Source organism: Zophobas morio, unplaced genomic scaffold (assembly GCF_036711695.1).
Source record: "Zophobas morio isolate AGI-343-1 ecotype UQ-CSIRO unplaced genomic scaffold, CSIRO_AGI_Zmor_V1 ptg000041l, whole genome shotgun sequence".
Taxonomy (NCBI): domain Eukaryota; kingdom Metazoa; phylum Arthropoda; class Insecta; order Coleoptera; family Tenebrionidae; genus Zophobas; species Zophobas morio.
The window spans coordinates 3,063,715-3,076,485 of record NW_026972146.1 but is presented as its reverse complement, the minus strand read 5'-3'; the positions used below and the strand labels follow the sequence as shown (position 1 = coordinate 3,076,485).

The 12,771-nt window shown below is 32.5% G+C and overlaps 1 protein-coding gene across 1 annotated transcript in view; it reads left to right on the top strand.

Moving 5' to 3' along the window:
* LOC135140823 (E3 ubiquitin-protein ligase goliath-like) overlaps positions 1–12,771 on the top strand; it is a 77,261-nt gene that overhangs the window by 36,214 nt on the left and 28,276 nt on the right. The window contains exon 3 of the mRNA XM_064071520.1: positions 5,957–6,089. Within this exon, the coding sequence (XP_063927590.1) occupies positions 5,957–6,089 (133 nt within the window). The remainder of the gene's footprint in view (positions 1–5,956; positions 6,090–12,771) is intronic.

Below are 12,771 nucleotides of genomic sequence, written 5' to 3'. Positions count from 1 at the left end.
GTCTGCTTTTTGTTAGGCAATTTACCTTTGAAACTACTGAACCGATTGTTATCAAATTTTGTATGTATGTTAGGAATATCTCTACATATCCAGATTTTTGGAAAAAAAAATCAAAATTGTATAACGTTTTGCAATTTAACTTTGAAATTGCAAAACCCAATCCTCTGAAATGGTAAATCGTTAATCAAAATTTATTCGTTTATCTCCTCCCAAAAAATTGATGACGTCACCTCAAAATTTCAAATCAGTCCTCTCTGAAATGTGAACTATATTATAACTCCCCTATAAGTACCCTTGTTGTTTATTAATGTGCCCATAGTTCTTAGAATTACTTTTATATAGGGAGAGTCAAAAAAATTAATGAATCAAGCAGATTTTTGTATTTTGTATTTTTACTTATTTACTTTGTGTGGTTTTATTTACCTTCGACCAATTTTTTGAGATCACAATTTTTGTTTTTCATTTTCTTTAATTTTTCAATTCTTCCATTTTTAATGTTTTGTTTTTGTCTCATAATTTTTCGTTTTTGCAACTTTAATTTTTTTAATTTTCCAAGCTTGATTTTTTCATTTTCTCGATTTTCCAATTTTCATTTTCTCGATATTATTTCACAATTGTTCATTTTTCATTTCGTTTATTTTTGGATTTTACAATTTTTACATATTCAGTTTTTCAGATCCTCTCTGATTTATCAATTCCTGGATCTCCCGATTTCTTTAGTTTTCAGTATTTTGATTTTTCAAATTTTCAAGTTTTTGATTTCCAATTTTTAGATTTTTCAAAGTTTTCATTTAGTTTTGATTTTTTAATCTTAGAATTTTGCAAAAACCATTTTTAGTCAAAAAGTTGAAAAATCGGAAAATTAAAGGATCGGGAAAATTGAAAAATCGAAACCCTGAAAAAACGAAAAATCGAAACACTGAAAAAACGAAAAATCGAAACTGTGAAAAACAAAACTGGAGGAACTTAAAAAAATGAAAAAAATAATGAATCCAAAAATTGGAAAGAAGAAAAAATGAACTGAATCGAAAATTTTTAAAACTAAAAAATTATAAAATCGAAAAATTATGGAATCGTCAAAAGTGTAAAAAGTCGAAAAAGTGGAAAATTGAAGATCGAAAATTGGAAAAATTAAAAATTGAAAAATAGAATAGATGAAAAAGTTTTAAAATCTAGTAATGGAAAAATGGAGAAAAGAAATCTTGAAATTGAAGAAGTGAAAAATTATTAAAATTATACTTAACTGTTACTTATTAGATATATTTAAAATGAAATCTAGAAAAATTGCACAGCAAAAATCAAGAAACCAAAAAATCTACAAATGAAAAATCGAAAAATTAAAAATCTTGAAAGTCGAAAAATTGAAAGCCAAGAAATTACAAATCTAACTTCCAAAAACTGGAAAATTTCACATTGAAAGAACAAAAATTAGAAAATCAGAACATTGAAAAATTGAAAAATTAAAAAAAAAATAGAAAACGGGAACAAAAAATCGCAAATCAAAAAACTGAAGAAACGAAAAATTGAAAAATGTAAAAAGTGAAAATTTAAAAATTGGAAACTCGTGAAATTGCAAATCGAAAAATAGGAAAAGACAACCAAAAGTTAGAAAATCGAAAAACTGAAGAATTTAAAAATGAAAATTTGAGGAGATGCGCATATCGTAAAACTGAAGAAACAAAAAAATGAAAAATCGAAAAATTGAATAAACTTAAAATGGAAAAAAAAATTATAAAATCGAAGCATTGAAGCGTTGAAAAATTGTTAAAATAAAAAAAATCCCGAACGAAAAATTGTAAATCGAAATTTGAAGTATGGTGTTCCGAGGACTTGAGGCTTCTGGTGTTCTGAGCATTTGAGGATAATGGTGTTCTGAGCAGTTGAGAGCAGTTGAGTGTTCTGAGGATTTGAAGATTTTCGTGTTCTGAGGATTGTGGTGTTCTCAGAATTTGAGAGTTTTGGTCTTCTGAGGATTTGAGGATTATGGTGCTGTGAGGATTTGAAAATTACGGTGTTCTGAAGATTTGTGGATTATGGTGTCCTGGGAATTTGAGGATTGTGGTGTTCTGAGGATTTAAGGATTATGGTATTCCGAGCATTTGAGGATTAAGATGTTCTGAGTGTTTGAGGATTGTGGTGTTCTAGGGATTTGAGGATTATGATGGTCTGAGGATTTGGGGATTATGATCTGAGGATTTGAAGATTATGGTGTTCCGAGGATTTGAGGATTGTGGTTTCCTGTGGATTTGAAGATTGTGGTGTTCTGAGGTTTTGAGGAATATGGTTTTCTATGGATTTGAAGATTGTGGTATTCTGAGGATTTGAGGATTGTGGTTCCCTGTGGATTTGAGGATTGTGGTGTTCTGAGGATTTGAGGATTGTGGTTTCCTGTGGATTTGAGGATTATGATGTTCTGAGTATTTGAGAATTATGATGTTCTGAGGATTTAAGGATTATGATGTTCCGAGGATTTGAGGATTGTAGTTTCCTGTGGATTTGAGGCTTGTGGTGTTCTGAGGTTTTGAGGATTTTGTTCAGAGGAATTGAGGATTATGATGTTCTGAGTGAAATGATAAATTCAAAAATTGAGAAATTAAAAATTGAAAAACTCGGGGAATTTTAAATCGAAAAATTGAAGAATCGAAAAGTCGAAAAAATTAAAATTTAAAAAACCGAAACGAAAAACTCAAAACTTAACGATTAAAATCTGGGGAAATTCAAAACGAAAAATTGCAAATTTTAAACATTGAAAAATTAAAAAGTTGGAAAATGAAAAAACTGAAAAACCAAAAATTAACTCAATTTTTTACTTTATGAGGATTTGAGGATTGTAGTGTTCTAATGATTTGAAAATTATGGTGTTCTAAGGATTTGTGGATTATGGTGTTTTGAGTAATTGAGGATTGTGATGTTCTGAGGATTTGAAAATTATGGTGTTCTGACCAGTTGAGAATTATGGTGTTCTAAGCATTTGAGGATTGTGGTGTTCTGAGGATTTGAGGATTATAGTGTTCTGAGAATTTGAGGATTGTGTTTTTTTGTGGATTTGAGGATTGCAGTGCTTTGAGGATTTGAGTATTGTGGTGTTTTGAATGTTTGAGGATTGTGGAGTTCTAAGGATTTGAGGATTATGGTGTTGTGATAATCTGAAGATTATGGTGTTCTGAGGATTTTAGAATTATGGTGTTCTGAAGATTTGAGAATTTTGTTCTGAGGAATTGAGGATTATACTGTTCAGAGGATTTGAGGATTATGGTGTTCTGAGTGAAATGAAAAATTAAAGAGTCGAATAATTGAGAAATTAAAAACTGAAAACTTCAGGAATTTTAAACTGAAAAATTGCAAAATCGAAAAACTGAAGAAATGAAAAATAGAAAAGGTTAAAATTGAAAAAACACAAAATTATAAAATCAACACGTTAAAAAATCAAATAATTAAAAATGAAAATAAAAAACCGAAACGAAAAACTGCAAATCGAAAAATTAAAAAATTAAAAACTCCAGGAATTCAAAACGAAAAATTGCAAAAACAAAAGTTGGAAAATGAAAAAACTCAAAAATTTAAACTCGAGGAACTGCAAATGAAAAAACACAAAATAAAGAAAAGTTGTTCAGTTTTTACTTTATAGAGATTATTATCAGAAAACACTCGCAAAAAAGTTATAATTTTTTCAAATAAGCAGCCCGCTTATTTGAGGAGTATGGTGTTCTGAGGATTTGAGGATTGTGGTGCTCTGAGAATTTGAGGATTGTGGTTTTCCGAGGATTTGAGAATTATGGAAATCTGAGGATCTGAGGATTACGGTATTCTGAGGATTTCAGGATTAGGGTGTTCTCAGGATTTGAGGATTGTGGTTTTCTGTGGATTTGAGGATTGTAATGTTTTGAGGATTTTGAGGATTGTGGTGTTCTGAGGATTTGAAAATTATGGGATTCTGAGAATCTGAGGATTTGAGGATTATGGTATTCTGAGGATTTCAGGATTAGGGTGTTCTGAGGATTTGAGGATTGTGGTTTCCCTTGGATTTGAGGATTGTGGTGTTCTGAGGATTTGAGGCTAATGATGTTCTGAGGATTTGAAGATGATGGTGTTCTGAAGACTTGGGGATTATGGTGTTCTGAGGATTCGAGGATTGTGGTTTTCTGTGGATTTGCGGATTGTAGTGTTTTGAGGATTTGAGGAAATTCGTGTTTTCTAGGGATTTGAGGATTATGAGGTTCTAAGTATTTGAGGATTTTGCTTTGAGTAATTGAGGATTATGGTGTTCTGAGTGAAATGAAAAATTAAAGTATCAAAAAATTGAGAACTCGAGGAATTTTAAATCGAAAAATTGCAAAATCGAAAAACTGAAGAAACGAAAAATTGGAAAACAAAAAATTATAAAATCGGCACGTTAAAAAATCGAATAATTGAAAGTGAAAATAAAAAAAAAATTAAAAACTCGAGAAACTCAAATCGAAAAATTGCAAATTCTATACATTGAAAAATTCAAGTTGGAAAATTGAAAAACTGAAAAAAATAAACTTGAAAACTCGAAGAACTGCAAGTGGAACAACTGCATCAAAAAATAAAGAAAAATTGAAAGATTCTTCAGTTTTTACTTTATGGACATTGTCAGCAATCGCAAAAAAATATTTTTTTCAAATCAGCGGGCTTTATCGGGTTGCACTTAACCTTCGACCAACTTTACACAGGAATTTTAACAACCGTAGTATGTTTTATCGAAAATGGTGGCATTTACGACACCTAATGAGCGCTAATCTCCCCAGGAATTTAATTCGTGGCTTTTAAAAATAATATCGTGAATCGTGTGTATTTTATGTAGGTGACTGTATCGGACTTGTATCTCAGGTGTTTTGAGAGGGTTCGTAAGTGGAGTTGGTAGATGGTTTGATAACGTTTCATTTATTAATGAAAACGTGATTCCAGGACTCGATATGTCACTCCAAATGGTAACAATATCGTCCAGTGCCGTTTCTTTTTCACCACACTGTATTTACATGGGTTGCGTTGATGTAGACCCGTCTATAGGTCAAGTGGTGCATTTTTTTGTTATGATTAACGATTTCCGGATAAGTGGATTTAAATCCGAATAAGCCGTATTTGCTGATAAGAGCGACTTTACGTCTTTAACGTATTATATTGACGTTTCTTTATTGTTAATATTGCGATAAAAGTGCAGCTGTGAAACAATCTCACTTAATCTGGTGTTTTTCTACGCCATGTAATTCCATCAATGCACTCTTTGATCCATGAAATGTAAAAAAATTGAAGTTTATAGTTTTAACAAATTCGCTGGAAAGTGATAATAATTATCATTATTTCTCCAAATGTGTCTTCTCGAAACCGATAACCGACCTTCCGTCTAACTTAATCCGGAAGTAGTAGCGCGAATTTGGCAGCGACTTCGTCCTCCACAAAGGATAAAAACAAATTTTTCATTAAGTGATTAAAGGTCAGAATTTCAACACTCCAATGACACATTCGTTTCTCTTAATTACCGCGAATTATGTCGCGGATTGAGAGAAACCGCGCCGAATAAACAAACATTTACACTGTCGTACACAAACAATTCGGTCACAGTTTACGCGAAGAAGGCCGAACCTGGATTTTTGAAAGGCGTGGTCACGTGGTGCCGCGTCGCGCTTGCGATTGGCCGCTGAGCGATTTGCGCGCGAACAATCCGTCCACCGGCGCCAATTTCAAATCCGCGAAATTTCATTAAACCGAATAATGCGTGTTTAATGAAACCTGTCGCGTATTGACGTCAACTTATAAAAAGTGGTCTCGTCTTAATTATTCTAATTCGTGTTTATTCTCGAGGTGCGAATAGCGTTAGCATCATTATCGACGTTTTTAATGTGTTTACATGAATTCGTACCGTCGCATGACCTTTCGCATCGATTGCTTCGAAAGCTTCAATCACGCGATGTCTCACGGTTGCTCTCTTTTTCAGGCAACATCAGTGCGGTGTTCACCTACAAGTGGAAGGGAGAAGACTTGGCCAGGTTGGCCGAAAACAATTCCAAAGTTTACGTTCATATCACTATTGCGAGTCAGACGTCGTCGAGGACGGCCAATATTAACAGGTGAGCTTCATTTTCGACTGGTTGCGAGATGAGAGGTGAAGGTTTCGCGTGCCAAGGTAGGACCGCGGTTGGGGTAGGTCATGGGATGCCAAAACAACTGGAAAATGTAGCGTTTGCGCGGAATAAAAATAAGTTTTGGGTGGCGGCTGCCAGAGTATTTTCGGATGCGAGCAACCCCGTATTGAGATTTGTCGTATCAAAGTGAGCGGTGACTTTGCCGCCTCGTCGAAACGGAACTGTGATTGTGGTGTGTGACGGGAGCGGCACATTGATCCAGTGGTGGCTCGATTGCTACAACTTGGACACGAGTTGTGCATTATTTTTTGTATAAATGTTTTTTCTTGTAAGTATCATGTTTACATTTCAATAAAGTCGAGAGAGCTGGGTTTATTTACAAATCTGAAAGGCAGGAAGCAGTAAACATTGTTACTAAGTTAGTCAAGTAGAACTTCTGGCAAATAAACGCTCCTAAACTGCCAACGAGTGACCTTCTTTTCAGTTTTTTTATTATTTGGCTGGTATTTAGTGCCTTTGGTCAGTAGAAACGGAGTTCTATTTTTCGGTTGCGAGGACTTCAAATGTTCTAAAGTTTTATTTTCGTTGGATAAATATAGCGACACATCGGGTTTTTTTTAATTTTAACGTTTTGTTATCAGTGGAATTTAAATCGTCCACGAGGTAATAAACGCCTACGATTTTTTTTTTATAAAAAAAAAACATGTCATTACTTGTAGAGTTGGAGTAAAACAGTGAATTCTGAAGAATTATTAAGAGAGTTGAGGTTTTAATTAAGGACACTTTGAATCATTGTCCTTAATTTAAAGGTTCTACTCTGTTTTTACGATTGATATTATCTAAAAAACGTATTTGTCGATCTAGTTTTGTATCAAGATTAGGCTAATTTTCGATAACAAAAATAGTGTAGTAAACAATAATAGTAAACACGCAAATTCTAGCGCGAAAAATACCAATGTCTGATATGGTTTTATACGGTTTTGTGACGTCTTATCTTTTACGGTTTGTAATAGCCGTATTTATAGGTAGAAACGTCCAAAGTACGTATACTTTTGTGTTTTCGTAAGGGGTATTAAGTTTCCACTGATAACAAGACATTGGTGACTTGAATCAAAAAAATTATATTTTTAATAATAACTAGTTGTAACCAGGGACGGATGGGACTGCTGAATCAGCATGAAAAAAAATTAGAGCGGCTTTTGTGTCTGGTTTTTGAAGAAGTTTGAAAGAATACCTTGTGTTTGGTTTTTGAAGTAGTTTGAAAGAATCTTTGGGACTTCTTGTGTCTGGTTTTTGAAGTAGTTTAAAAGTATCTCAGGGAACACATTTAACTTGTTACTGAAGTAATTGGAAAGAATCTCGGGAACACCTTGTGTCTGGTTTTTAAAGTAGTTTGAAAGAATCTCGAGGACTCCTTGCGCCTGGTTTTTGAAGTAGTTGAAGAGAATCTCATTGATCCTTTTTGTCTGGTTTTTGAAGTATTACTAGTAGATGATAGCGTATATTTTTACATATTTAGATTTTCCGTATTACAAAGTGACGACCAAAAACGCAATAAAAATTGGATAAATACTTCACAAAAAAAAGGATGACAAAGAAGGCGTCAAAAATGTGAAAAAAAAAACAATGACAAAACAAAAGTGACAAAAATACAGAAAAAGCGACAAAGAAGGGTTTCAGAAAAATTAGACAAAAGTCTGCAAGAAAAAACGTGACATAAAAAGGTCATAAAATAAGGTGAAAAAAAAGTTAAAGAAGATGATGAAAAAGGGGGGAAAAGTGTTCAAAAAAGAGGCGACAAAAAAAATACAAAAAACGAAAAAAAAGCAAGCAGCAAAATAACGCGACACAAAGTGACTAAAATATGACAAAAGGAGACACTAAAAGATTGATGATAAAAATGGTCATAAAAAATGTCTTGAAGAAAGCGACAAAAAACAGATAAAAGCGAGAAAAATTTAATACAAAAGGAGGAAAATTAAGGCAAAAAAGGTCATCAGTTAAGCGAAAGAAAACGATGAAAATGGCAGAATAAAGGCGAAAAAATGACAGAAATGAGGCTATGAAATAACCATAAAGAAACGATAAAAAAGGACTCCTTGTGTCCTTGTGTCAAGTTTTTGAAGTAGTTTGAAAAAATCTCTGGGACTTCTTGTGTCTGGTTTTTGAAGTAGTTTAAAAGTATCTCAGGGACCACATTTAATTAGTTACTGAAGTAATTGGAAAGAATCTCGGGAACACCTTGTGTCTGGTTTTTAAAGTAGTTTGAAAGAATCTCGAGGACTCCTTGCGCCTGGTTTTAGAAGTAGTTGAAGAGAATCTCATTGATCCTTTTTGTCTGGTTTTTGAAGTAGTACTAGTGGATGATAGAGTATATTTTTACATATTTAGATTTTCCGTATTAAAAAGTGACGACCAAAAACGCAATAAAAATTGGATAAATACTTCACAAAAAAAAGGATGACAAAGAAGGCGTCAAAAATGTAAAAAAAAAACAATGACAAAACAAAAGTGACAAAAATACAGAAAAAGCGACAAAGAAGGGTTTCAGAAAAATTAGACAAAAGTCTGCAAGAAAAAACGTGACATAAAAAGGTCATAAAATAAGGTGAAAAAAAAAGAAGATGATGAAAAAGGGGGAACAAGTGTTCAAAAAAGAGGCGACAAAAAGAGGACAAAAAACGAAAAAAAGCAGCAAAATAACGCGACAAAAAAGTGACTAAAACATGACAAAAGAAAACACTAAAAGATTGAGGATAAAAATGGCCATAAAAAATGTCATGAAAAAAGCGACAAAAAAAAACAGATAAAGCGAGAAAAATTTAATACAAAAGGAGGAAAATTAAGGCAAAAAAGGTCATCAGGTAAGCGAAAGAAAACGATGAAAATGGCAGAGTAAAGGCGAAAAAATGACAGAAATGAGGCTATGAAATAACCATAAAAAAAACGATAAAAAAGGACTTCTTGTGTCAAGTTTTTGAAGTAGTTTGAAAAAATCTCTGGGACTTCTTGTGTCTGGTTTTTGAAGTAGTTTAAAAGTATCTCAGGGACCACATTTAACTTGTTATTGAAGTAATTGGAAAGAATCTCGGGAACACATTGTGTCTGGTTTTTAAAGTAGTTTGAAAGAATCTCGAGGACTCCTTGCGCCTGGTTTTAGAAGTAGTTGAAGAGAATCTCATTGATCCTTTTTGTCTGGTTTTTGAAGTAGTACTAGTAGATGATAGAGTATATTTTTACATATTTAGATTTTCCGTATTAAAAAGTGACGACCAAAAAGGCAATAAAAATTGGATAAATACTTCACAAAAAAAAAGGATGACAAAGAAGGCGTCAAAAATGTGAAAAATAACAAAACAAAAGTGACAAAAATACAGAAAAAGCGACAGAGAAGGGTTTCAGAAAAATTAGACAAAAGTCTGCAAGAAAAAACCTGACATAAAAAAATCATAAAATAAGGTGAAAAAAAAGTTTAAGAAGATGATGAAAAAGGGGGGAAAAGTGTTCAAAAAAGAGGCGACAAAAAGAGGACAAAAAACGAAAAAAAGCAGCAAAATAACGCAACAAAAAAGTGACTAAAACATGACAAAAGAAAACACTAAAAGATTGAGGATAAAAATGACCATAAAAAATGTCATGAAAAAAGCGACAAAAAAAAACAGATAAAGCGAGAAAAATTTAATACAAAAGGAGGAAAATTAAGGCAAAAAAGGTCATCAGGTAAGCGAAAGAAAACGATGAAAATGGCAGAATAAAGGCGAAAAAATGACAGAAATGAGGCTATGAAATAACCATTAAAAAAACGATAAAAAAGACTCCTTGTGTCAAGTTTTTGAAGTAGTTTGAAAAAATCTCTGGGACTTCTTGTGTCTGGTTTTTGAAGTAGTTTAAAAGTATCTCAGGGACCACATTTAGCTTGTTATTGAAGTAATTGGAGAGAATCTCGGGAACACCTTGTGTCTGGTTTTTAAAGTAGTTTGAAAGAATCTCGAGGACTCCTTGCGCCTGGTTTTTGAAGTAGTTGAAGAGAATCTCATTGATCCTTTTTGTCTGGTTTTTGAAGTAGTACTAGTAGATGATAGAGTATATTTTTACATATTTAGATTTTCCGTATTAAAAAGTGACGACCAAAAACGCAATAAAAATTGGATAAATACTTCACAAAAAAAAGGATGACAAAGAAGGCGTTAAAAATGTGAAAAAAAAACAATGACAAAACAAAAGTGACAAAAATACAGAAAAAGCGACAAAGAAGGGTTTCAGAAAAATTAGACAAAAGTCTGCAAGAAAAAACGTGACATAAAAAGGTCATAAAATAAGGTGAAAAAAAAGTTAAAGAAGATGATGAAAAAGGGGGGAAAAGTGTTCAAAAAAGAGGCGACAAAAAAATACAAAAAACGAAAAAAAAGCAAGCAGCAAAATAACGCGACACAAAGTGACTAAAATATGACAAAAGGAGACACTAAAAGATTGATGATAAAAATGGCCATAAAAAATGTCTTGAAGAAAGCGACAAAAAACAGATAAAAGCGAGAAAAATTTAATACAAAAGGAGGAAAATTAAGGCAAAAAAAGTCATCAGTTAAGCTAAAGAAGACGACGAAAATGGCTGAATAAAGGAGAAAAAAATGAAAAAATAACCATAAAAAAGGCGAGAAAAAACCCAAAAAAGAATTAAAAGGAGCGACAAAAAAAACAATTAAATAACAACACAAGAAAGATGTCAAAATACATAAGAGGAGAACAAAAAATACGATAAAAAAAGTGATAAGAGGTGACAAAAACTCACAGCAAAAAACTATCTAAAAAAAGATCAAAACGAGGCGAGAAAAAAAGACGAAGAAAAGCAGGCTAAAAAAGGGCGAAAAAACCTAAAAAAAGTCCACACAGATGATGAAAAAAAGGTGATTAAAAAAGGGACCAAACAATTATCAAAATGGAAGAGGACATAAACATCCACAGAACAATTCGATAAAAAAGCGACAAGAAAAACCCGGAGAGAAAACGACGAAATGAGGCGATAGAAAAAAGTAACACAAAAGTCGAAAAAAAATAAAGGGCCAGATAAACAAGGTCATATGTACAATAAAGCAAAAAAAAGGACGACAAAAAGGACCGAACTAAGCGACAAAAAAACAGAAAAAAGACGAAAAAATGCAGAAAGAAGGCTTAAAAAATCCCACAAAAATGTGGGAAAAACAGAAAAAGGGAAAAATCAATTAAAAAAAAAGGTAGAAAAAGAGCGACAAAAAAGGCAAATAATAATCGGACAAAGAAGATGACAAAATATATAGGGTGACAAAAAATCCACAAAAAATATTATAAAAAAAGTTGCAGCTAAAGATGACAAAAACCCAGAGAAAAAAAAGGGCGACAGAAAAACAACACAAAACGCGACAAAAAGGTCATAAAATAAGGGGGAAAAAAGTTAAAGATGATAAAAAAGGGAGGCAAACTGTTGAAAAAAAGAAACGACGAGGTCAAGGCCACAAAAAAGGGGACAAAACCCAGTAAAAAAGGGCGATAAAAAAAGGACAAAACGCGAAAAAAGGCAATAAAATAACGCGACCAAAAAGTGACTAAAACATCACAAAAGAAGACACTAAAAGATTGAGGATAAAAATGGCCATAAAAAATGTCATGAAAAACGCGGCAAAAAAAAACAGATAAAGCGAGAAAAATTTAGTACAAAAGGAGGAAAATTAAGGCAAAAAAGTGACAGAAATGAGGCTATGAAATAACCATAAAAAACTGATAAATAAGGCGAGAAAATTTCCAAAAAAGAGTGACAAAAAACAGGTAAATAACAACACAAAAAAGTTGACAAAATACGTAGGAGTAGAAGAAATACACATAAAATACAATAAAAAAAGCGATAAGAAAAGATGTCAAAAACTCACAGAAAAAGCGATCTAAAAAACATCGTAAAACAAGGCAAAAAAGCGGACTACAAAGGGCGCAAAAAAGCCAAAAAGTCCACAAAAAATGATGAAAAGAGGTTATAAAAAAGGGACCAAAAAGATTTCAAAATATAAGAGGACAGAAAAATCCACAAAAGAAATGGATAAAAAAGCGACAAGGAAAGATGACAAAGGACCCCAGAGAAAACGACATAAAGGGGCGACAGAAGAACGTGATACAAATGTCGAAAAAAATAAAGGGCGACATAAACACTAAGGCAAAAAAAGGGCGACAAAGAAGACCGAAATAAGCGACCAAAAAATCAGAAAAAGGCGAAAAAGGTAGAAAGAAGGCTTAAAAAAAGCCACAAAAATGCAGCAAAAACATAAAAAAACGGGAAAAAATAAATTAAAAGGACAAAAAAGAGCAAAAAAATGCGAATAATAACCAGACAAAAAGATGACAAAATATATAGGGCGACAAAAAAATTCAAAAAAAAAAAATAAAAAAAAGTTGCAGGTAATGATGACAAAACCCAGAGAAAAAAAGGGCGACAGAAAAACGTAACCCAAAACGGGACATAACAAAAAGGTCATAAAATGAATCGAAAAAAAGGGTAGAAAAAAGGCGACAAAAAAGAGACTAAAAAACCACCAAGAGCAATGACAAAAAAAGGCAGAAAAAAGATTATCAAAAAACCACAAATAAATGAGAAAAAAAAGATAAAAAAAATGTGAAAAACGTCCAAAACAGGACCAAAAAGGGC